General features: G+C 46.2%; 1 protein-coding gene across 5 annotated transcripts in view; it reads left to right on the top strand.

Moving 5' to 3' along the window:
* The window catches only part of LOC311100033 (phosphatidylinositol 3-kinase regulatory subunit alpha), a 38,486-nt gene extending 13,713 nt beyond the window's left edge, over window positions 1–24,773 (top strand). The window contains exons 3-14 of one of the 5 annotated variants that reach the window (XM_084140767.1): window positions 9,017–9,109; window positions 9,603–9,677; window positions 9,811–9,942; window positions 10,923–11,124; window positions 11,648–11,730; window positions 20,848–21,055; window positions 21,169–21,349; window positions 21,481–21,749; window positions 21,864–22,040; window positions 22,178–22,252; window positions 22,428–22,598; window positions 23,104–24,773. In XM_084140767.1, coding sequence (XP_083996893.1) covers window positions 9,017–9,109; window positions 9,603–9,677; window positions 9,811–9,942; window positions 10,923–11,124; window positions 11,648–11,730; window positions 20,848–21,055; window positions 21,169–21,349; window positions 21,481–21,749; window positions 21,864–22,040; window positions 22,178–22,252; window positions 22,428–22,598; window positions 23,104–23,293 — 1,856 coding nt within the window. In that variant the 3' untranslated portion in view covers window positions 23,294–24,773. Of the gene's footprint in view, window positions 1–9,016; window positions 9,110–9,602; window positions 9,678–9,810; window positions 9,943–10,922; window positions 11,125–11,647; window positions 11,731–17,417; window positions 17,708–18,632; window positions 18,965–19,048; window positions 19,212–19,969; window positions 19,989–20,847; window positions 21,056–21,168; window positions 21,350–21,480; window positions 21,750–21,863; window positions 22,041–22,177; window positions 22,253–22,427; window positions 22,599–23,103 lie in introns of those variants that run through there. The other 4 variants (XM_084140769.1, XM_084140770.1, XM_084140768.1 and 1 more) reach the window with 4 other exon arrangements.
* Window positions 24,774–24,989: the final 216 nt, after the last annotated feature.

Raw genomic sequence — 24,989 nt, 5'->3', positions numbered from 1 at the left:
CATCAGCAATCCAGGGTTTATATACGTCATTAGCTAGGACTGGACAAAAATGCTTAATGTATGCACCCAGATGAGTGCTGTGGTGGCTGTTTTGGAACTGCGTAGTTGGTCATGCTTTTATGCATGTGAATGCAGTGCAGTAGGCAAGGGCGACAAGAGTATGACGCAGACAAAAATAAAGAGAGTGAGAGAAAGAGATGAGGGAGCTTTACATTGAGAGGGAAGAGTTGGCATCTAGGAGAGAGATATAGGGTGTTTGTATCCAGTAAAAAGGTAAATAGTATGTAAGTTGGTCCCATTGCAGCTCCACCAGAGAGAGACTCAGGAATGAGAGGGAGAGAATGAGACAGTGAAGACTGGGAGAGTACACTCTGCCTGCATAGCTGGAGATTGAGATAATAGAGCATTCTCCTTTTCGGGGGCCTCTTTAGTGCTCGGGGTGAAGAACATCTGCTATACTGAGACATTTTCTGAAGGGGGGGTGGGCTGCTCCATGTTCAAATATGCCTTTCTGTTCCACTTTCTCAAGCCTATGATAGATAGCCATACCCCTTCTAAAGTCAAAGACCCAATGGGGCAGTATGCTCTAATGTGGTGGGAACTCAATAGAGCTGATGGCAGCTGTGGTATAGTCGGGGTGGGAATGGCACTCCTTTGGTGGAGGGGGGCACACAGACTGCACAGTACACTGATTTGTGGCATTGTGATGAATCAGTAGAATTGTACTAAGTGCTGATTGCAGTAACTTGGGGCATAATGCAGGCAGGACAATAAATGGATACGCGGTGAATGGGAACCAAATGGCTGCTGTTTCTCTCTCACACACACACACTGTGTTGGGTCATCTGTGCTGCTAGCGCTGTAGTTGACTACTTTACACAGTTGAGTCCCCTGTTTTTATTTTGAAGTTCTGGTCTTTTTGTTATGATTATTTTGTTTAGATGCTAAATGTAGCCTATGTTGTTTTGGACTACTCCTTAGTAGACCTGTATGATGACAGACAGTAAAGTAGAAATGACTTAAAATATGAAAGAAGTCAGACCTATAGGGTTTGTTTATTCTGCATTTCCACTGGTTGAGATTTCAACCAAACAAGCTAAGAGGATTTCAAGCCATCAAATTAGAGCTGATCACATTCAAACAGCAAACGAAACCTCTCTAAATCACACACTATTCAACGATACAAAAAAAGTACAGAACTTAATTTGACGACAACAATAAAATCTATCCACATTGTAATTTTTTTTCTCTTTTTAATGCTTCACCAAACTGCGCTTGGTCCAGCTCCATTCCAGTAAAACGCCTGTTTTATGGGCCTGTGTGCGTGAGAGGGCTCACATGTGCGTTTCATTACTTGATCGCCTCCAGAGACTGGAGTCTGAATCAGCAAATCTTCTTACTGGAGGCGTAGCATGTCTGCCAGCAGGATTAGCCACAGGTTGCAGAGAGGGAAGTGGGGGGGGAGAGGGAGAGAGGGAGAGAGAGGAGGTAGAGGCTGTGAGGAGGGAGGGAGGGGTAGCGAAAGAAGGAATGAAGGAGAAAGAGATTAGATGTGGAGAGAGGGATGGACAGAGAAAGAGAAGATATTGAGAGAGGGAGAGATATTTGGGCAGAATAGCCAAATGTGAATAAAAGGCATGGGTATCGTGAAAGCCAGCCTCGCGTTGAGAGAGAGCGTGGAGTAATATAATGGTCCAAAGGGGACTTATTGTAGCCAGGCCCCTGCTGCAGATACCCCAGTTCATATTTAATACTGTGGCTCCCACTAAATGTAATAAGGGTCACTCACGCTAGCTATATCAGTTTTAACGTAGACTGCAGACACATTTACATTTGAGTCACTTAGCAGACGCTCTTATCCAGAGTGACTTACAGTTATTGAGTGCATACATTATTTAATTTTTCATACTGGCCCTCCGTGGGAATCGAACCCACAACCCTGGCGTTGCAAACGCCATGCTCTACCAACTGAGCTACATCCCTGCCAGCCATTCCCTCCCCTACCCTGGACGACGCTGGGCCAATTGTGCGCCGCCCCATGGGTCTCCCGGTCGCGGCCGGCTACGACAGAGCTTGTATTCCAACCAGGATCTCTAGTGGCACAGCTAGCACTGCGATGCAGTGCCTTAGACCACTGCACCCTCCCGCTTTGCCAATTTTTTAATTACCCTGATACGTTTTTCATGCTGGCTAAACAAAGGTTGATTAAGTTGTGTTCTTATAGATTATAATGGGAATTATTTGATTGAAATAATTGATGTAGTCCCTAAAACAAAGAATATAGGCCTAGATGTTAATGTTTCTTGCCATTATCTATCAGATAATTTCATTGTGGAAGCTTTAATTGTCAGTCGTCAAATTGTACATTATGTTACTGGTTTATTAATTACCGTCAGTTGAACCAAATATTTTGCACAAATCACCAAATTATTATTTTATTTTGTAGTTTTTTTCTATTTTTGTTTTCTCTTAGATTTGCCTCCAGTGTAGCAACAGGCTTTTCATTGGCTCTGTGAGTGCATGTGTTGCTCTTTTCTCTCTGCAGAGGGAGACATAATCTCACTTTTCTCATGCCTGCAGCCCAATTTCATGTGTCCAAGCTCAAGGCTGCATGTTATATAGCCTATTTCTCATGTAACATACTGCATGCTATACTAATAAGCCCCACTGACCTTCCCATTTCACCCAATAGCTTTCTGATACTATTCTTACATATGTAGTCCGTCATCTGTGCCCCATGCCCTGACCTGGCCACAGTCATGTCTGCAGTTGGGGAGAGATTGTTCCTCTGTAGCCTACACCAGCAGCTCACCACAGCACCAATGGTAGCTGCGTTGACTTCCTCAACCTGTGGTTGACTGACTGGCTGACTGAGCTGAGGACTGGGAGATTATGAGGAGGCCTGCCATTCACACTGGCTTGTGGAGACTCGTTCAAGGGGCCCCTCTCTCTCGCTTTCTGTCGAGCACTCTCTTGCTCTTCTCAAGTTGCCAGGGCAGCCAGCTTTTCAGATTGGGAGAAAGTTTGAACAGATTGTCTGATGCACAGTCCTCCGCTGCAGTGAAAACAAGACCAGGGTGAATTTTAACACATTCAGTGCCCCCTTTTAAGTTTTTTCTGAATTAGAGGAGGAAACAGTTTGTTCTTTCGTGAATAACCTATTCAGCAGTAGGCTGCTACTCTTAAACATTCACATTTTCTTGCAGTGTGTCTTTGCATAAACTTGCACTACCCTGGCCCCTTTGAGGAATTGTCTCAAGCCTGGGTGAAGGTTTCTGCTCTGTGCACAAACATCCTAATCTCATTTTTTTTAGCTGTAGGAGAGACAGCGCTGAAAGCTGCAGAAGGACTTACCCTACCTGTATGTTTGAATGCCCTGTTAGCTTTCAGCAGAGCAAAGGGGCCAGAGAAGGGGCAAATATATTTTCTCTCTCTCCCCCTCCTTCTGTCTCTCTCGCTCTCTCTCTCGGTGTGTCTCTCTCTGTGTCTCTCTTTTGCTTTCTCTGTCTCTCTTTCTCTCTCTCTGTGTGTGTCTCGCTCTCTGTGTGTGTGTCTCTCTCTCTCTCTCTCTCTCTCTCTCTCTCTCTCTCTCTCTCTCTCTCTCTCTGTGTCTCTCTCTCTGTCTCTCTCTCTCTCTCTGTGTGTGTCTCTCTCTCTCTCTGTGTGTGTTTCTCTCTGTGTCTCTTTTGCTCTCTCTGTGTCTCTGTCTCTCTCTCTCTCTCTCTCTCTCTCTCTCTCTCTCTCTCTGTGTGTCTCGCTCTCTGTGTGTGTGTGTGTCTCTCTCTCTCTCTCTCTGTGTGTGTCTCTCTCTCTCTCTGTGTGTCTCGCTCTCTGTGTGTGTGTCTCTCTCTCTCTCTCTGTGTGTCTCTCTGTGTGTGTGTCTCTCTCTCTCTCTGTGTGTGTCTCTCTCTGTGTGTCTCTCTCTCTCTCTGTGTGTGTGTGTCTCTCTCTCTCTGTGTGTGTGTGTCTCTCTCTCTGTGTGTGTGTGTGTGTGTCTCTTTCTGTGTGTGTCTCGCTCTCTGTGTGTGTCTCGCTCTCTGTGTGTGTCTCTCTCTCTCTGTGTGTGTCTCTCTCTCTGTGTGTGTCTCTCTGTGTGTGTCTCTCTCTCTCTGTGTGTGTGTGTCTCTCTCTCTGTGTGTGTGTGTGTCTCTCTCTCTGTGTGTGTGTGTGTCTCTCTCTCTGTGTGTGTGTGTCTCTCTCTGTGTGTGTGTCTCTCTCTCTCTCTCTCTCTCTCTCTGTGTGTGTCTCTCTTTCTCTCTCTGAGCCTAAGGGGCCTCCATTCGATCCATTCTAATCACCAACTAATCTGCCCAATTTTTTTGGCCATTTTGTCTGTCACTCGACACCGGCCCGTTGGCGTTGGAACCATCAGGTCGCCCCGATTGTACCGAGAAGCATCTCTATCTCCCCCTCCCTGTGTCACTCACAGGGCAGCTATGGATAGAGTAAATAAACACAGCTCCAGACACTTTGAATAGTACTGCAGTTTGACGGAATGTCTCGCAACCGATTGGGGGGAGAAGATTGCATGGCATCTGGCTGCCTAACTGACAATATAGGTCTACTCAAAACTTTGTATGATACTTGTGCTAAAATCAGTGTGTGTGTCTATGTACAGATGAACATAGACTTAGCATTTCACTTTAGGTAGTGTACTTTGTTCTTTTGTTAAGAACCCCAATGTGTCTTACTGTAGATATCACAAAGGTAAATCAAGTCTTATCTGTAGTCTAGGAATTGTAGAATATGTTTCTATATAAGTAGAAGAGCAAGGAGATGATTGTATCTAGGTTACATTTACATTTACGTCATTTAGCAGACGCTCTTATCCAGAGCGACTTACAAATAGGTGCATTCACCTTATAGCCAGTGGGATAACCACTTTACAATGTTTTTTTTGTTTTTATGTTGTTGTTTTTTTTGGGGGGTGAAGGGGGGGGGGGGGGGGCTAGAAGGATTACTTTATCCTATCCCAGGTATTCCTTAAAGAGGTGGGGTTTCAAATGTCTCCGGAAGGTGGTGAGTGACTCCGCTGTCCTGGCGTCGTGAGGGAGCTTGTTCCACCATTGGGGTGCCAGAGCAGCGAACAGTTTTGACTGGGCTGAGCGGGAACTATGCTTCCGCAGAGGTAGGGGAGCCAGCAGGCCAGAGGTGGATGAACGCAGTGCCCTCGTTTGGGTGTAGGGACTGATCAGAGCCTGAAGGTACGGAGGTGCCGTTCCCCTCACAGCTCCGTAGGCAAGCACCATGGTCTTGTAGCAGATGCGAGCTTCAACTGGAAGCCAGTGTAGTGTGCGGAGGAGCGGGGTGACGTGAGAGAACTTGGGAAGGTTGAACACCAGACGGGCTGCGGCATTCTGGATGAGTTGTAGGGGTTTAATGGCACAGGCAGGGAGCCCAGCCAACAGCGAGTTGCAGTAATCCAGACGGGAGATGACAAGTGCCTGGATTAGGACCTGTGCCGCTTCCTGTGTAAGGCAGGGTCGTACTCTCCGAATGTTGTAGAGCATGAACCTACAGGATCGGGTCACCGCCTTGATGTTAGCGGAGAACGACAGGGTGTTGTCCAGGGTCACGCCAAGGCTCTTCGCACTCTGGGAGGAGGACACAACGGAGTTGTCAACCGTGATGGCGAGATCATGGAACGGGCAGTCCTTCACCGGGAGGAAGAGCAGCTCTGTCTTGCCGAGGTTCAGCTTGAGGTGGTGATCCGTCATCCATACTGATATGTCTGCCAGACATGCAGAGATGCGATTCGCCACCTGGTTATCAGAAGGGGGAAAGGAGAAGATTAGTTGTGTGTCGTCAGCGTAGCAATGATAGGAGAGGCCATGTGAGGATATGACAGAGCCAAGTGACTTGGTGTATAGCGAGAATAGGAGAGGGCCTAGAACTGAGCCCTGGGGGACACCAGTGGTGAGAGCACGTGGTGCGGAGACAGCTTCTCGCCACGCCACTTGGTAGGAGCGACCGGTCAGGTAGGACGCAATCCAAGAGTGAGCCGCGCCGGAGATGCCCAGCTCGGAGAGGGTGGAGAGGAGGATCTGATGGTTCACAGTATCAAAGGCAGCAGACAGGTCTAGAAGGACAAGAGCAGAGGAGAGAGAGTTAGCTTTAGCAGTGCGGAGAGCCTCCGTGACACAGAGAAGAGCAGTCTCAGTTGAATGACCAGTCCTGAAACCTGACTGGTTTGGATCAAGAAGGTCATTCTGAGAGAGATAGCAAGAGAGTTGGCTAAAGACGGCACGCTCAATAGTTTTGGAAAGAAAAGAAAGAAGGGATACTGGTCTGTAGTTGTTGACATCAGAGCGATCGAGTGTTGGTTTTTTGAGAAGGGGTGCATCTCTCGCTCTCTTGAAGACGGAAGGGACATAGCCAGCGGTCAAGGATGAGTTGATCAGCGAGGTGAGGTAAGGGAGAAGGTCACTGGAGATGGTCTGGAGAAGAGAGGAGGGGATAGGGTCAAGCGGGCAGGTTGTTGGGCGGCCTGCCGTCACAAGTCGCAAGATTTTATCTGGAGAGAGAGGGGAGAAAGAAGTCAAAGCATAGGGTAGGGCAGTGTGAGCAGGACCAGCAGTGTCATTTGACTTAACAAACGAGGATCGGATGTCGTCAACCTTCTTTTCAAAATGGTTGACGAAGTCATCCACAGAGAGGGAGGAGGGGGGGGGGGGGGGATTCAGCAGGGAGGAGAATGTGGCAAAGAGCTTCCTAGGGTTAGAGGCGGATGCTTGGAATTTAGAGTGGTAGAAAGTGGCCTTAGCAGCAGAAACAGATGAAGAAAATGTAGAGAGGAGGGAGTGAAAAGATGCCAGGTCTGCAGGGAGTCTAGTTTTCTTCCATTTCCGCTCAGCTGCCCGGAGCTCTGTTCTGTGAGCTCGCAATGAGTCATCAAGCCACGGAGCTGGAGGGGAGGACCGAGCCGGCCGGGAGGATAGGGGACATAGAGAGTAAAGGATGCAGAAAGGGAGGAGAGGAGGGTTGAGGAGGCAGAATCAGGAGATTGGAGGGAGAAGGATTGAGCAGAGGGAAGAGATGATAGGATGGAAGAGGAGAGAGTAGCGGGAGAGAGAGAGCGAAGGTTGCGACGGCGCATTACCATCTGTGTAGGGGCAGAGTGAGTAGTGTTGGAGGAGAGGGAGAGAGAAAAGGATACAAAGTAGTGGTCGGAGACTTGGAGGGGAGTTGCAGTGAGATTAGTAGCATCTAGTAAAGATGAGGTCAAGCGTATTGCCTGCCTTGTGAGTAGGGGGGGACGGTGAGAGGGTGAGGTCAAAAGAGGAGAGGAGTGGAAAGAAGGAGGCAGAGAGAAATGAGTCAAATGTAGACGTAGGGAGGTTGAAATCCCCCAGAACTGTGAGGGGTGAGCCATCCTCAGGAAAGGAACTTATCAATGCGTCAAGCTCATTGATGAACTCTCCAAGGGAACCTGGAGGGCGATAGATGACAAGGATATAAAGCTTAAATGGGCTAGTGACTGTGACAGCATGGAATTCAAATGAGGAGATAGACAGATGGGTCAGGGGAAAAATTTAGAATGGTGTTGCTAGGCTTGTTATCCTGCATATTGACTTTTAGTAGCGGTAGGGCCAGGTGTAAATTTAGCCCCAGGTTGTGAAGTGAGTTTCCCAGAAGCGGAAGGCCGAGGCTGGCAGGGCTTTGGCAGTAGAGGGGGACAGCAGTGTAGGATGTCTGTCTGGGTAGGAAGGTTACACTTCCAAGCCGTACAAAGGTGGAACTGGATGTCAAGCTCTCTATTTGGGGAAACTTTGGTGTTCCATTAGCTCAAAGTTCACTGCTTCTGAGAAAACGCCCCTCTTTCTGTTCCATGTGGTGCGTTCCACACAGTAATGTCTTCCAGATGGCAGTTGTCTCTAGCCTACACGGGTGAGCGTGTTTGGTGGCTAAAGGTCTCTCTCTCTTCTGATCCAGTCGGTTCACACGGAATCGGACAGAGTTTTCCACAGCGTTCGGTGTGAAACGAGGACATAGCAATAAATATGGCAGATAATTATTTAACCTAGCAAGCAGCCTCCTGGGGGACTGAACGTTTCCAGGCTAATGACCGGCGTGAATGCGTAGATAGCTACGCTAGATGCCCACTTTCATGCCCGTTTACAAAAAAGTTAAACAATTTCAGGGTAGAGAGAGGGGGGGGGAAAGAAAACGTGAAAGGGGCTCCATTCATGGTTGTCTGCATTTGAAACTGCAGACTCAAAGCTTCTAACAGTTGGCCCTTTCAGAAAAGTGCTCTTTAAAAATAACCTTTTTGTAAATCCAAATAAAATCGGTGCCAGCCCCCGGACCCTTTCATGTCCACCACACCTGGATGCTAAGATCTAATGGGGGAAAAAAGCCTCAGACCTGGCTTGTCTCATGCATATCACTGGGTGTTTGCTTGGTCCAACCCAGCGTAACCTTAATGGTATCTACTGCTCAGCACCTTTCTAACCTGAATCGTTGGGTTGTGCACGGTTGCCTTTTGGTCTCTCCACCGCTCCTTTGGTCTGATGTCTTCTATACCTTTTGAAGTTGCGCTCCAGTCCCAAATCTCCTTTCCTGCCCATTTGAAAGGCACAGCCGCTCTCTGCCCACAACATCACACCATGTGAACGCATGGCAAAGTGGGATTAATATATTAGCCTGCCTGAGGGCAAGGGGTGTGGATAGAGGCCATCTTGGTGGTGGGACTGAAGTGGAGGCCCAAAATGGACCCTTTGTGTCTTGTTAGGACTCTCTTACATATAACCAACAAGGGCTTGATTAAACAAGGGTTGGGTGATTTTCAATTAATGTACTGAATTTCAATTCACTTCCTGATACGTTTAAATGAAATTGACCCCCAACCCTGCCTATAAACTTAGACTTAGGCCTACAACTCATCCCCTCCCAGCCTGTCTTTCTCTTAGCCTTCACCATTTTGTTACCTATTGAATCCTGAAGATGACCTTTTTAAGTGAAAATGACAAACGTAAATACTGAACTACTATTCCTCTCTTCTTCTCTCGTCTTCCAGGCTCAGCCCTACTGGACCTGACGGAGCAGTTTGCCCTCCCAGAGACGGCCCCCCCCATGCTGGCTAGGCTGCTGGAGGCCATCGAGAGGAAAGGTGAGCTGAGCTGGCCAGTACACACCGGACTAATACAAACTGGTCATCTAAACACTTACATTTTAGTCATTTAGCAGACGCTCTTATCCAGAGCGACTTACAGGAGCAATTAGGGTTAAGTGCCTTGCTCAAGGGAACATCGGCAGATTTTTTTTGCCTAGTTGGCTAAGGGGATTAGAACCAGCGACCGTTCAGTTACTGGCACAACGCTCTTAACCACTAAGCTACCTGCCGCCCTTTTCCTATATTTCCTATATTTGCATTCTAGAAGATTCGCTGCTCGTGTATCAACAACATTATTTAAATACCCTAAATGTGTTGTGGAATTATTTTTATAGTGATTTTATGGACTTTCTAGGAATCAAAGTAATGGCAGCTTAGCTATGGACTTTCTAGGAATCAAAGTAATGGCAGCTTAGCTATGGACTTTCTAGGAATCAAAGTAATTGCATTTTAGCTAGTGGCTTATTATGTGCTCCTTGATTCTGTGTAGGTCTGGACAACCCAACTCTGTACAGGACCTTCACAGCGGGTGGTGGACTGGATGTCAGACAGTGCTTTGACACTGGTGAGTAGAATTCATGTTATTCACTTATTTCCACCCAAATTCAAATTCAATGTCTCTTTAATTATTATTATTATATATATTTTTTGAAAAGCTGTTAGACCTTGAGCAAACGTTGTGTGTGTGTTGTGTTCAGATCCCCCGTCAGCAGACCTGGACCAGATGGACCTGCAGATGTTGTGTGACGGTCTCCGTCGGTACCTGCAGGATCTTCCCCAGCCTGTCATCCCACCAGCCATTTACACTCAGCTGGTTCACACCGCCCAAGGTACACACACACACTGTAAACACTGCCATTCACTCTTATCAGAATACACCACATGATTACAACCATTATTCTATAGCACCCACTGTTGTTTCCTTCCTGTCAAGTCCAAATCAGCATGTTGGTTAGAGGTTGAAATTTGTTGTTTGTAGCTCTCAGCAATAATGCAGAATATTTGAATATAGGCTTTCAGTGGGCCGTGTGTCAAGCCAAAGGTACACAGCAGCCCTAACCTGATCTACCACTGGACGGGCTATGGAACACTCTGTACCTTTTGAGATTGGAGAGGGAACCCAGAGGATCTAGAACTAGTGTCAATATCCACCCGTTGGCCCTTACAGAGACCGAGAACAGACACACACTCTATCTTTCTCTATTGCTCTCTCTCTCTTCCTCCCTCCCCGCATTTCTTAGGTTCACTTTCTCTATCTGTCTTGGGATCTTTCTTTCTCTCTCTCTCTCTCTCTCTTGCACCTTCTGTCTGTCTGTCTCTCTCTCGCCTTCTTTCTCTCTCTCGCCTTCTGTCGCTCTCTGAATCTCTGTCCCTCCCCCCCCTGTATCTCTACATCTGTCTTGGGTTCTTTCTCTCTCCTTCGCTCTCTTTCTTTCTCCCTCCCTCCCTTTGTTCTGTTCTTCAGCGCCAGCTGGATTTTCGTTCTGTCACATGGCCAGAAACAGGATCTCTGTGGTTAATGGCAACTAAAATAAGCCTGAAGGTTTATCTCCCACATCTCCGTGCTAGCCAATCATCTGCAAGTGTACCTTGCACTCCTCACTCATTGTTGAGCACACACAATCTCAATGCGGTTTTCTAACCCGACTACTGCGCACTGGGCTCTTTTTTTTCCGCCACCCCGTTGGTCGAAGGGAAGCCTGCTCGCCTCACACCTCTGTAACTTCAACTGAGGGAGCTTTTGGAAGGGTTTTGACAGTGTGACATTCCTTCCTCTCTGACACCGGTGTGTGTGTGTTGGTCCCCCCAGAGGTGCAGAGCCCCGAGGAGCGTGCCCAGCTGCTGCGTCACATCGCCAGCGCACCCAGCCTGCCGGCCCAGTACTGGCTCACCTTCCACTGCCTGCTGCGCCACTGGTCCCGGGTGTGCCACAACGCACCCAAGAACCTGCTCAGCTCCCGTGCGCTGGGCGAGATCTTCAGCCCCGTGCTTTTCAGACAGCAGGCTGCCAGGTGAGTGGAAGAAAGAGACGGGCGCACAGACACACACACAGACAGACAGACAGACGTGCGAACACACACACACACAGACAGAAACGCGCACACACACAGACGGACGTGTGCACAGACAGACAGACGCACGCACGCACAGACACAGACCTCCACAAACTAAAGGAAGCACACCTACTCACTCTGACACACACAAACAAGGACACTGAAACTCAGGCAAGCTGCCCACTCACACACAGGAGTGTACCGAGCCTCTTGCACACAGCCTTGTCAGGCACACACACTCGCAGTGAAAGGATTTAAGTTGGGGAGCTTTTCTATTTGCCAGCTGTGCTGTAGCAATTCAAACCGGGCTTGAAGTCCCATCAGTTAGAGAGAGACAGAGAAAGAGGGAGAGAGACCACTGATTAACCAGAACAGCAGGGCCAGTCAGCTGGCATGAAAATCGCTGACTCAATTTCACAGCTTTTTTCTTCTTCTTTTTTTCCGTTCTACTTGTTCACCTTTTCATCATCATCATCATCAGCTGCGAGCCCAGCCCGGATGCTCACATCAAGATCATCGAGACCCTTGTGACCAGCGAATGGACAGAAGCCCAGGCGGCTCCAGGTAAGAAACCCACATTGCCCTTTTCTGTTATTCAGCATCTGGTATGCTCTTCTGGTTGGGAGTGTATGCAGAGATACAGAGTGACTGTCTGTATCTCAGTTCTATATTTAAAGCGAAACGAATGCCCATCCCTGCCTCTGTGAAAGATTTACATTCATGTACTGTGTTATGGAAAATTGAGCATTGACAGAATGGCCCCTGTGCATATATTAAGACTGCAGTGGAGCTAAGCACTTGGTACTGACTGACTGCCGGAGCTGAGGGGAACAGCAGGGGACATGGGCTGTTCTTAGACCGTACAGCCGCACGGCAACTCGCACTGCAGCAGTAGCAGAGGCTGTACCGGCTGCACTGCACACAAACAGGTCGCTGTTGTGGTGAAAAAGTGGCCCCATCGCATATAGTGATGGGGGAAGAAATCGCTACTGCTACATATCGTTTTTATTTTTTATTGTTCTATTTGAAATATCACTACGCTGTTTTTGATATACATTTTACATTTTATTCATTTAGCACTCGCTCTTATCCAGAGCGACTTAGTTAGTGTGTGCATACATTTTTTAATTTTTTTTTCATACTGGTCCCCCGTGGGAATCGAACCCACAACCCTGGCGTTGCAAACGCCATGCTCTACCAACTGAGCTACAGGGGACTATATACACGGCAAATGACGAGAAAAGCAATAAGGCTTTTATGAAACACATTATTTTCCATTGGTTCTTGCCTAGCATTTGGTTTGCTTCGCGTATAGCCTCCTGTAGCTCAGTTGGTAGAGCATGGCGCTTGCAACGCCAGGGTTGTGGGTTCGATTCCCACGGGGGGCCAGTATGAAAAATGTATGCACTCACTAACTGTAAGTCGCTCTGGATAAGAGTGTCTGCTAAATTACTAAAATGTAAAATGTAAATGTATACTTAGCGTTGGAACCGGCAAATAATTATTCTGAGATTTTGGAAATGAGGCCCTTTATCTACTTCGCCAGAGTCAGATGAACTTGTGGATACCGTTGTTATGTCTCTGTCCAGTATGTTAGAGGTAGTTTCGCAAGTCATTGCTAGCTAGCGTTAGCTCAATGACTGGAAGTCTATGGTATCTAACTAACAGTTATGCAAATTGCTAAATATACAGTGCATTCGGAAAGTTTTCAGACCCGTTGACTTTTTCCACATTTTGTTACGTTACAGCCTTATTCTAAAATGGATCAAATAAAATAAAATCCTAATCAATCTACACACAATACCCCATAATGACCAAGCGAAAACAGGTTTTTTGAAACTTGTGCAAATGTATTACTAATAAAAAACGGATACCTTATTTACACAAGTATTTAGACCTTTTGCTATGAGACTGGAAAATTGAGCTCAGGTGCGTCCTGTTTCCATTGATCATCTTTGATGTTTCTACAACTTGATTGGAGTCCACCTGTGGTAAATTCAATTGATTGGACATGATTTGGAAAGGCACAGCTGTCTATATAAGGTCCCACAGTTTCTGTAGCATTGAAGGTCCCTGAGAACACAGTGGCCTCCATCATTCTTAAATGGAAGAAGTTTGGAACCACCAAGACTCTTCCTAGAGCTGGCTGCCTGACCAAACTGAGCAATCGGGGGAGAAGGGCCTTGGTAAGGGAGGTGACCAAAAACCCGATGGTCACTCTGACGGAGCTCCAGAGTTCCTCTGTGGAGATGGGAGAACCATCCAGAAAGACAACCATCTCTGCAGCACTCTACCAATCAGGCCTTTATGGAAGAACTGTCCACATTTACTTTCCGTCAGCCAACAAGATGAGTAGGCCTAACGAACAGCAAAAGCACTAGCTTATGTCAATCTACTATCCCCCATAGTACAAAAGTTGACCTATTCTGTGCAATAAATAAATATTCCAAACAGTTGTGGGATGTGATAGATCCCAAATTAATACAACCACTAGCATCAAAACAACTTTTTTACGCAATGAGGCTGACGCAACAGATCAGAACGTTTAGCTTAAAATGTTGATCAACTATTAGGCAATACACACACAGCAGTAGGCTTTAAGCGCAAATGTTCCATTAGTGGGAAAACACCATTATCAAAAGTGACCACAAATGCTATTATGCATGTAATGCTTTTATTATAAAGGTGCATTTTTATGGTTAAAATTATCTTCCTCAAACTTTAAACTCATGCACTGCTTATGTATGCCAGTTAGGCTCTACACCCATTGTAAAGTGGATTAATGTGCTTAATTTTAAGAAGTTATTTGGCCACTTTAGTTGTGATACAAACCTTATTAAAACATATAGGCCTATGGGCTAGGCTTGTGCGACTATGATTCGAAAAAGTCGCCAAAAAAAAAAGGCATTGTTTCTTATGCTGGGCATCATTCACAAGTGATAATATATCATTCACAAGTGAGAGGCTAATATTGTCACCCATCAGACTATTCTTGATTTAATCTTGTCTTTACAAATATTAAATAATATTAGTTTGAAATTTGTTTTGATTTAGAATGGACCATTATCATGCACCTGTATCGAAACGGGCATCTATGCACTTAAATAGCGAATAGAGGACGCTTTTCCCTGTGGTTTATTTTCATGCCAGCCAGGAAGGCTATGCTCCTGTTGTAAATATAAGCCTATTGCGCGAGAAGTGTTTGATTAGATTTTCGAACACATTTGCATTGTCAGAGTGATTAGAGGGACAATGGAGTGCTGAGTACCAGGCAGTTAGCAAGTTTGGTAGGCTACTAATGACCATCAGCAGCATCAGAGCTTGGAGAAGCCTAGTTACCGTGACTAAACGTTCACGTGGAATTTGACTGCCTTCATGACTTGTGACCGCCGGTATGGCGGTAATACGGTCACCGCAACAGCCCTACACGAGTTCATCTGACTCTGGGGAAGTAGATAAAATGCTTCATTGCCAACATCCTAAAGTGTCCCTTTAACCCATAGCAGTCTGTCAATGATGGGTGTTGTGTAAAAATGGGTTGTGTTAATTTCTGGTTTGATGCCGAGGATAGAGCCGCCTTTTGAACAGGAAGTCAGTGGCTTGTTGAGGTCAAAGTGAAAGTAGTTGATGTAGCAGGGTTTTAGGTGGATTCCATCAAACGTTCTGTGTACCCTTGATTCATTATGTAAGACTTTGTACTTTGGCCAGAAATACTCTGTAAACTAAAGTTTTAACATTTCATAAATTCAGGTCATGAAGGAATAAAACCATATATTGTGTAAAAAAGAAAAAAGCAATGTGATATATATATATATATATTAATATAAATTTTTTCGCATAACCGGTGGGGTTTGGACTAAGCCTAGCGTTCTCTAGACACTAGCATTCTGGTGTGGGCGTGCACACCGTTGCGTGGCACAGTTATGTTTTTACAGTTGCTAGTTAAGACCGCCTTTGGTGGGCAGCCCGGGGGCCCATTGCCTGGCTGTCACTGTTTTAAACATTTTATTATCTGTTAGGGTCTATTTCTTACGTCCCTCTCACGTGGACCGCTGTCAGTAGTTCACACCTGTAGGAGCAATGGGCCGACTTGGGAGGACGAGCACAAACACTCAACACCGCACGCTTTGACTTCTCTTTCTGCTGAACCAGCCAGGTCTCTTCCTGTGCGAACACACACCTGCGCACACATAAACACACTATGTGCCATGCACTCGTACATACACATACATGCCAGGCAGGTTGGACTCGGAGGGGAGCAGTTTGGCTGTCAAATTCGACCCGTTTAACACCACCTGTGTGTGTGACTGTGTGTACGTGGGCATCTTTGAGAGCATGTGTGAGACTTTCTACGAAAGTGTGGGTATGTATACTGTCTGCAAATGCGTGTTTCTCTGAACGATTGCCTGTCTGTGTGCGTGCCTGGGCACCTCCTCCCAGTTACTGGGTGCCTATTTTAAGTAAGCAGCCAAAGGCCACTTAGATTTGGTTTGACTGGAAACTCTGTCTGTTCCACAAAGCACCTCTTGTTACACCACGACCAGACTGACAGCGTCATTGCGTTTTGGTACACCAGTAGTACATTCATTTCCAATCGAACACTGCATTTGCCTTGCACCAATGCCTTGCAGATGCAGTTGCAGTGCATTCTGTGTGGTGCATATGTTGGATTTATCCAAAGTATGTATCAAATTGTATGCGTTGACTTGACAGAAATATAAACTTTTGTTGCACACACATCCACAAATGTTTGGATTACATAATGTTGTTGTTTTTTACTGCAGAATTTATTACGCATCATTGATGCAATGACACTTTCGGTGAGATCAAGGTGTTAGCCCGGTGGGTGCTCCGACTTCCTAGGCCCACACTCCTCTCCCCGCTGCCTCCCACTTCTAACCCCTCCCTCCCCTCTGCCTCCCACTTCTAACCCCTCCCTCCCCTCTGCCTCCCACTTCTAACCCCTCCCTCCCCTCTGCCTCCCACTTCTAACCCCTCCCTCCCCTCTGCCTCCCACTTCTAACCCCTCCCTCCCCTCTGCCTCCCACTTCTAACCCCTCCCTCCCCTCTGGCTCCCTCCACACGCCCCTCCTAGCCCCAAAGTGGCCAGCTCAGCAAATATTTGAACCTGTGCGAGTTAATCATAAGACTGAACACCCCCCCCCCCCCCCCCTCCTCCTCACTCCCTCCCTTTCGAACACGGAGAGAGAGAGCGTGAGCGAGAGAGACGCGCGCACACAGTTGGTTGGCACTAGGGCCAGGTTTCAGAGTGGGCAGGCAGGGCCAACACCAAGGCAGCAGCTCAGCTAGTCATTAGAGCCACTGAACACGCTGATTGGCACGTGTGTTTTTCTGTTGCTCATTAGAAAAACGAGATTTCAGTCTCGGAGGTGTATTTTATTTTTAGTCATTTAGCAGACGCTCTTATCCAGAGCGACTTACAGTTTGTGAGTGCATACATTTTCATACTGGGCCCCTGTGGGAAACGAACCCACAACCCTGACGTTGCAAGCGCCATGCTAAACCAACTGAGCTACAGGGGATGTTTCCTGACCTATTCCGCGTTTGGTTAATGATGTTTGTCCCCCATGAGACACTGTAGACACGGAAGCCTATTTCACTTCCTCAAAATCCCCAGAATGAATCTAATTTAACTCAAGAAATCTGTAATTGACGATTTTGCAGAGGATGTTTTAGTTGTGCTATTTTACATCTATCTAAGGTGTTTGGTGGGTGCAGTATTTCTCAAGTTAAGATGCGCGACGTGTTGTCTTATGTAAACAAAGTCGGGCTGCTGGGCAGGTCTGTCTCACTGTCTATACTATTGGATAGAGAGAAATCACTGCAGCTGTCCACCCCATCTTAGTAGGCAAATGTAAATCGTCAAATCAAAACCCAACCTTCATATACCTGTTGTGACGCATGAATGTTTCAAGACTGACTTTATGACCAAAATGATCCTATTTTACACTTTGTAGTAAATTTTGACACTAGGATAACTGTTTCTGACTCATATCGATGCCACATAGGCCGTTTTCAAAGGGATTCGTTGATTTCTGAAGGCAGTTGCTCTTTAACCAGCGGTCCCCATGCGCACAGCCCTCCTCAGCCTGGCATAACATTTAGAGAGAGGGAGAGAGGGGAGCAATAGAGGGGGGGGAGTGAGATAGGGAGGTAGAGAGAGAGTGGGGAGGTAGAGAGCAAGAGGGAGCGGTACAGAGAGGCACGCAGCCCTCCCTCACTGTCACACCACCCGCGTCAGATCAAGGAGCAAGCCAGGCAGTCAGGCAAGCACCTGCCTCCAAGCCAAACCAGAGAGTTACCGGATTACCTGGATTTCATTAAGTACCACTGAACGGACCGTCACCTCCCTGAGAACTAAAGTAAAGTAATCTGGTTTAAGCCACGGAATGGAACTTTTCAGAAGGACTTGAGAGTTTTCAATCTAGACCTCTATCTGTTTGGATTTTACACACCGTTATTGGGAGAATTAAACAAAGACACCACTGGTGCCTTTACCAGAACATGCACAACTTGCAACGTAAGTTTGAGATCTTGAATCGTTGCAAATCTGATACACTGGATAAGCTTAAAGGGTTTATTGCTAATGCAAGGGCTTCAGCAAAACCTTGAGAGAAAGATGAATAGCCAGATAGAAAATGGAAAATAAATGGTAACAGTGCTATGGGACAGAAACAAGACTGACAGGTTTTGTCGTTTTTTTTTTAATGGCCTTTCTCCTGGAGCTGTCAAGAGAACAGGTTCTCCTCAAGGCATTTCTCTCTCTCTCTCCGCTGCTGGTTCGTACAGGCCCCATATATCACCCGGCTGTCTTTCTGTGTGGTCAGAACGGCACGCTGATTTATCTAGGGACAACGGTGCAGAATTTCCCATTTGGACTGTACCATTTCAGAGGCAATTTTAGAGGCCCCAATCGGAATATGATTTACTACCGAGCAAAAATAAATACAAAATGAAGTCCATGAATATGAAGTTGAATAATGTATTTAAATGTATAAAATCATATTTGTATGACTTCAATTTAGTGTGTACATGTAGCTAGCTATCCGTAAATGAGATCACATGCCCTTAAAAAGGTACAGCCAAGCTAAACTGTCCTCCTTATCACTCCGATAAGCTTTTATCTGGTATACTTTCAGTCAATGTGGCCTATTTCATCATTCCCACACTGCCTTTGGAAAGACAGCATCCCCCCCCCCCCCCCCCCCCCGGAGAATTACTGGTGTATTCTGGAGCCTCCGGGTGACTGGCGGTAGTAAGTGGGTGGCTGTGGCTGTGACCGGGGCAAAGGCTTTAGGACATCTAGTGGAGCTGCTCTGCCTACGTGCAGCAGCAGCAGCAGAGCTTGCTTTGTCTCCGTGCCAACAGTGGGCCGGACTAAACCGGTACACGACACGCGCGGGGAGGAGGGATTGAGCAACCTGCGGGAGGGAGGGCTGAGAGCCACAGAGCAGGAGAGAAAGAGAGAGGCTGCAGGTTTTTTTTCTCTCCAACTGCGCTAGAGCTAAGAGAAGATGTTTGCAGCAGCTATAGTCGGATCATTCTCTGGAAAGGATGCTGTGTACTAAACAGATTGTTATAGGGGTATTTTAGCCTGTGCGTGTTCTAGTCTATATAGATACTGTGATGTGCACTGCATGGGCTGTGCACATTGAGGGTTAGCAGCGACAACTTAAAATGGGAAAAGGCCAGTGAGCTTTCAAAATGACGACATCGCTTTCTGGAAATGAAAGATGCAAGAGTTGTTGGTGACGGTCCCCCCGCGCTATTGGCTGTGGTAAGTGATGTAACGCATTACTGAGCAAGGAAGCAGGCAAGCTGCCCTTAAAGATGGCTTTTTAAAATGGGTTTTGAGGTGGTCGTATAAAGAGAACAGGGCTCCATTCCGGACGGATTACGATTTTATCATTCAAATGTGCAGCAAGGCGGTGTCTGAAACATGGAGGATTTGGAGGACTCTTGTCTGAGACCCGAGTTCAACGTCGATTCAGAACCTTTCTTTTACCTAGAGATGGACCCTCCAGGTAGGCGAACTGACTAGCTCATTCACGTTGGATGTTGCATGACAAGTCTGTCTCACTGCATGCTGAGACATTGGTTTAAGTATGGCAGGGATACGATAGTCTAAGGCTAGCAGCTGCAGCGCAGGAAGTTCACAAGGCAAATGCCAGGTTTTCTGGTGGCGATGAAACGTCACCTTGGCTGTCAGCCCAAAACTGCTGCTTGCATTGCCATACCCTCTGGCCATCTCTGAGCACCTCTCTTTTGGATCAGTGGCTTTAGGCACTGCTGCAACCAGTTGGCTGTTGGAAAGATGGAGTTTTCGATAACTCCAGCCAAAGGGAACAGCACTGTTTCATACATTATTCCATCACCATGGATATGGCTCATGTTATAAATATGTATATTATACCCATGGCTCGGTGTCTCTCCTGATATACTAAAGCCTGTGAGGTACACTGCCGCAGGGCAGTAGGCAGATACAGAGCGAGGGAACAAAGGGAGTGCAGCATCTCTTGTGGTTTAAAAATAGCCTGCTGCCATTTCAGCTCTGCTCTCTCCTGCCTGCTCCTCTGAAAGAGTGGCAGCTATGTCGAGCGAGCCTGAGTCACTCGTGTGATTAGCCAATCCAATGCAGTAATTAGGGCTTATTGATTCTGAGAGCTAGCAGCATGAAATAGGAATGAGAATCTTTATTGGGGAGAATGCTGTTGCTTAGAAGAAGCCATTGGAAGAGAAAGGACTGGATGTGCTCAATGCAACGTGATGATGTCATTGAGGTTTTTTGTCACTGGAGCTCGGTGGGTTCATTGGTTTCTCTCTACAGGCAGTTATATTGGTGGATATGTGGCTGAGTTATAGGACTTACTTGATGATTATCAGATGGTTTACAGCAATTTGCATTTGAGCTGCTGGCTCAAAGCTGTGCTCCATTTAGGTCTGAAATTATGCAGTGTAATTAATTTTTTCTCTATTTTTTTGTGGCCGTTTTGCAGAAAGGCAGAGATTATCTGTGTGTGGTGTAATTGGGGCAACAGATGGGGTTGATTTCTCGTTGTTGTGATTTATGGTCATGTCCCAACGCTGGGGACTGGAGATGATGGAGGGAAGGGGCTCTTTTTTTCTTGAATGAAATCCATTCTCCCTGACTCACTCGCTCTCGCTGTCTCGCTCTCTCTATATCACACTTGCTCTTTCTCTTGCTCTCTCTCACTGTTGGAGAGCAGTGGTATTCTTTCAGCCCAATGTAATCAATTGGAAAGGATTGGAATGAGAAAGAGCAGTGGGGAGGATGATGAGGGGAGGATACTGCTAACTGCCGCAGACGTTTGATTAGGTTCAAATGGCTCTCTCCTGCTCGCGGGGCTAACAGATGTCCATTTGAATGTGTATCGTACAGATTTGTGGGCCAATTTAATTATCCGTAAAGCAAATGGAAGAATATTGGCACTCGCAGCTATAGAGTAATATATATTTCTACAACCCCTTTCAGCTCTCCCCTGGCATACTGGCCTAGCATTACATTATATAGACTACGCCAGGATTTTCTGACATATCACTCCTGATAACTGCATGCTCCTGTTTAATGTACTAGGGAATTGACTGTATCATCATCACATGAACTAAGCAGCCATCTCTCTCCCCTCTCGTACACTACAGCCCTACCTCCCAAGCCACCCAAACCCACGCCCCCTGCTGTCACTAACAACGGTATGAACAACAACATGGCGCTGCAGGACGCCGAGTGGTACTGGGGAGACATCTCCCGCGAGGAGGTCAACGAGAAGTTGAGGGACACGGCCGACGGTACGTTCTTGGTCCGTGACGCCTCCACCAAGATGCACGGCGACTACACACTCACGTTGAGGTAAGTCTTTCTCCTTCCCTCGAAAAGACTCACTTCTCACCATCCTTGATAACTAGTGTTTGTTGAATATTTAGTTTTTAATTGGTTTCCTCCCTACTGGTCTCCACTTACAGAAAAGGGGGTAACAATAAGCTGATAAAGATATTCCACCGGGATGGGAAGTATGGCTTTTCAGACCCCCTGACCTTCAACTCGGTGGTGGAGCTCATCAACCACTACCGCAATGAGTCACTGGCCCAATACAACCCCAAGCTAGACGTCAAGCTGCAGTTCCCCGTCTCCAAACACCAGCAGGTAACCGTCAGCATGATCATAAACTTTATTTGTTTAGGACGTTTCACACAATACGTCATAGTTCAAAGTCTTTGCAAATGAATCATTGTAGATCTACAGCTCTAATCCATTTCTTCTACTCCCCTTCTCAGGATCAGGTGGTGAAGGAGGACAACATCGAGGCTGTGGGGAAGAAGCTCCATGAGTACCACCAGCAGTACCAGGAGAAGAACCGAGAGTACGACCGACTCTACGAGGAGTACACCAGGACGTCCCAGGAAATCCAAATGAAAAGGACAGCGATCGAAGCATTCAACGAAACCATCAAGATCTTCGAGGAGCAGTGCCAAACGCAAGAGCGGTACAGCAAGGAGTACATTGAGAAGTTCAGGAGGGAAGGCAATGAAAAGGAGATCCAGAGGTAAGCACTTGATCTAGACCCCCCCCCAAACGGCAAATAAAATACAATTTGGACATTGTTTTCTTATCTGATCAATTTCTTAACGCTTCATAACTGAGTTATTGTTTTCCTCAGGATCATGGGCAACTATGAGAAACTGAAGTCTCGTATCAGTGAGATCGTGGACAGCAAGCGGCGTCTAGAGGAGGATCTGAAGAAGCAGGCCGCTGACTACCGAGAGATCGACAAAAGGATGAACAGCATCAAGCCCGACCTCATCCAGCTCCGCAAGACCAGGGATCAGTACCTCATGTAAGTAACATAGATATATCACCGCCTAGTCTCAAATAAATTCAAATAACTTTATTGTTCTGGTGATGGGGAACGTCTTGTAAAGGTCTCAATACTTCCGGTCTCTAATCTGTCTTTTCATGGTTCTTGTGTTCCAGGTGGTTGACCCAGAAGGGAGTCAGGCAGAAGAAGCTCAACGAGTGGCTGGAAATCAAGAACGAGAACACGGAAGAGTGAGTATTATAGACTGACCTTCCATCCATTTTATGTTCCTGGTATCTAACGTTGACAAAGTTATGGGACAAGCAATGGGGAATCACATCGCACCGTTGTTCAATCTGCAAAGGTTTGCCATTCAATATCAAACTTTTAAGTATCTAACTCCCTCCGTCCATCTATGTTCTCCAGTCAATACTCTATGGTGGATGACGATGAGGACCTCCCCCACCACGACGAGCGCTCCTGGAAGCTGGGCAACATCAACCGGCTGCAGGCCGAGGCCCTCCTCCGGGGGAAGAGAGACGGAACATTCCTGGTCCGAGACAGCAGCAAGGCAGGATGCTACGCCTGCAGTGTTGTGTATGTATAAAGACCTTGTTCTCATTCTACTGTCTTACAATAGTATAGTTGTGTAAGCATCTACCTCATCCTGAACTGGCCCTTACCTGCATTTGGTTACTGATGCAACATAATTTACCTAGGCTTTTGTACGGCTACACAGTTTGGGAACAGGTGTAGACGTTGTAGCTTGACAGTGTTCCCAGACTGTGCTGCACTACACCCTTTCTGTTTACCCCAACCTGAAGTCAAGCTGTTTGCTTCTACACTGTTCAGTACATTGACGTTTGCACTGCAAACACAAATTCAGAGACTGTAGACTTTACAAGCACAGGTGTAGCCTTCAGTGTAGACATTGCAGCTCAACCATGTCTAGAGTATAGGGTAGAACCTCGTGTGACCAAGGGTTTGATGATTAGTCAAGTCGTAGAGTCAGGTGTGCCCTAGTGCTGGGAACGAAAATGTACAACCTGGCCTAATAGAATATGACTTGACTTTTCTCTCCTTCTCCGTCTCTCCTCTCCAGTGTGGAAGGTGAGGTGAAGCACTGTGTCATCAACAAGACGCCCTCAGGGTTTGGCTTCGCCGAGCCTTACAACCTGTACAGCTCACTCAAAGAACTGGTCCTCCACTACCAGCACACGTCGCTGGTCCAGCACAATGACTCTCTGAATGTTACGCTAGCGCACCCCGTCTACGCACAGCAGAAGCGGTGAGGACCCTCTTGGCCATTCAGTTGGACAAAAACATGAAAGGGCCTCGTTTTCCTAAAAATGTAGATTTATATATTGTGCTCGGACTTTGGACTCAAAGATTTGAAAAGGCTAGGCCGTGTCTTGCCTACTAACAGACTTTTGACCCACGAGAGCGGAAAGGACTAAAGAGACCAACGCAAAACGAAGCCTGAAAACATTTCAGCGACTGTGAACTGACTGTGAGCAGTGGCGAGAGCCTGAATGTAGTCTTGTTTCTCTCGTGCTTATTGTGGGAGCATATAGAGTCAAGGTGAAACTGCTGAACTCTCTCCCCAGCGGAGGACATTGGAGGCCTTTTCCTAATGGTGCTTGTTCTTTTCAAAGCTTTACCAGCTGGAATGTCAAAACACAGATAAAACTCGAGTGCATCATTTTTTTCCTACTTTTCCTCTTTTCCCCCTTCTGTGTTTTTACTTTCAAGTCTATCTCCCTGCGTGTGTGTCCGTGTGTGAGAGAGTGTGTGTCCATGTGACCAAAACTCACAGTATCTGAAAGCTGTTTGGTGTTGGGGGTGTCTAACACACCTGTGTGTAAGTGTTCAGTGACAGACCATGGATCGGCTGATAAATGTAGCAAAATGGCACTTTTGACAAAGTATAATCGTTTTCTTGAAAAAGACTCCTACGGACTTACAGTGCAGAGACTCTAAACTGTTCTCTACTGTGGATGAGTGAAAATATGAACAGACTTGAAATGGAAATACTTAATTATGTATATATACAGAGGGGAACGTCAGTACACAGCAAACCTACCGCACCATACCAAAAAAAAGCTCAGTTAATGTTCAGTTATGTCCTAATCTGCTATGCAATTATGTATCTCCCTTATTTCTACAAAGATGTGTTTTTATTCTGTTGCAAACCCATAATATAAGCTTGTTTTTAATGCTTGAAAAGGTGTATTTTTCCCATGTAAATATCCAAGAGGATATTTTGTGTCAAAATGCCACAGTAAAAACTGCTTCAGATTTTTAAGAAAGTTAATAATAGTAACATATACTTTATTACAAACTACTTTATCAGCAACTGGTATAAAGATGGAAAATATGAGTATTTTATTAGTACTTTTTTGCTTCAAACTGATCTTCTCAGGCAGAGCCTTTTGAGTATTTGACAGCTGCTTCAGTCACAATAAATATTTCTAACATAGCCACATGGTTTTAGGTCTTTGTCGAAACAATGGTAGCATCCCAAGTGTCAACCTATTCCTTATAGTATACAGGGAGGAGGGTGCCATTTGAGAATGATGGGAATATTTGTTGATTACTGCAATCATAATGGTGCATGTTGTACTCCCCTTTTCAGCCATCTCCATGGAAACAACAGTATAGATTTATTTTGTTATATAACCTTTCCCCAAGGAAATCAAAGCAAATCGGTGTCTTGAAATGATGGAAATTGTTATTAAAAAGATCAATTGGGAGACATTTTATCTTCCCGTATGTATTGTCCACATTGTATTTTTTCTGTATCAGAAAATATTTTGAGTTGTTTACATGGGTGGATCAAGTAATTTTGAATAGTCTGTGATTTCTTATTCTCATACAACATTGTATACCAAGTGGTTCTGTTACTTGGAGAAAATACCCAAATTTAGCTGCCAACCCACTAGTAAACATTGGTGTCACTGCTGCACATTTCCCCTAAACTTTTTTCCA

The sequence above is a fragment of the Coregonus lavaretus genome (assembly GCF_964263955.1).
Source record: "Coregonus lavaretus genome assembly, chromosome: 24".
Taxonomy (NCBI): Eukaryota; Metazoa; Chordata; class Actinopteri; order Salmoniformes; family Salmonidae; genus Coregonus; species Coregonus lavaretus.
The sequence above is the reverse complement of the archived record's forward strand: the minus strand, read 5'-3'. Positions and strand labels throughout refer to the sequence as shown.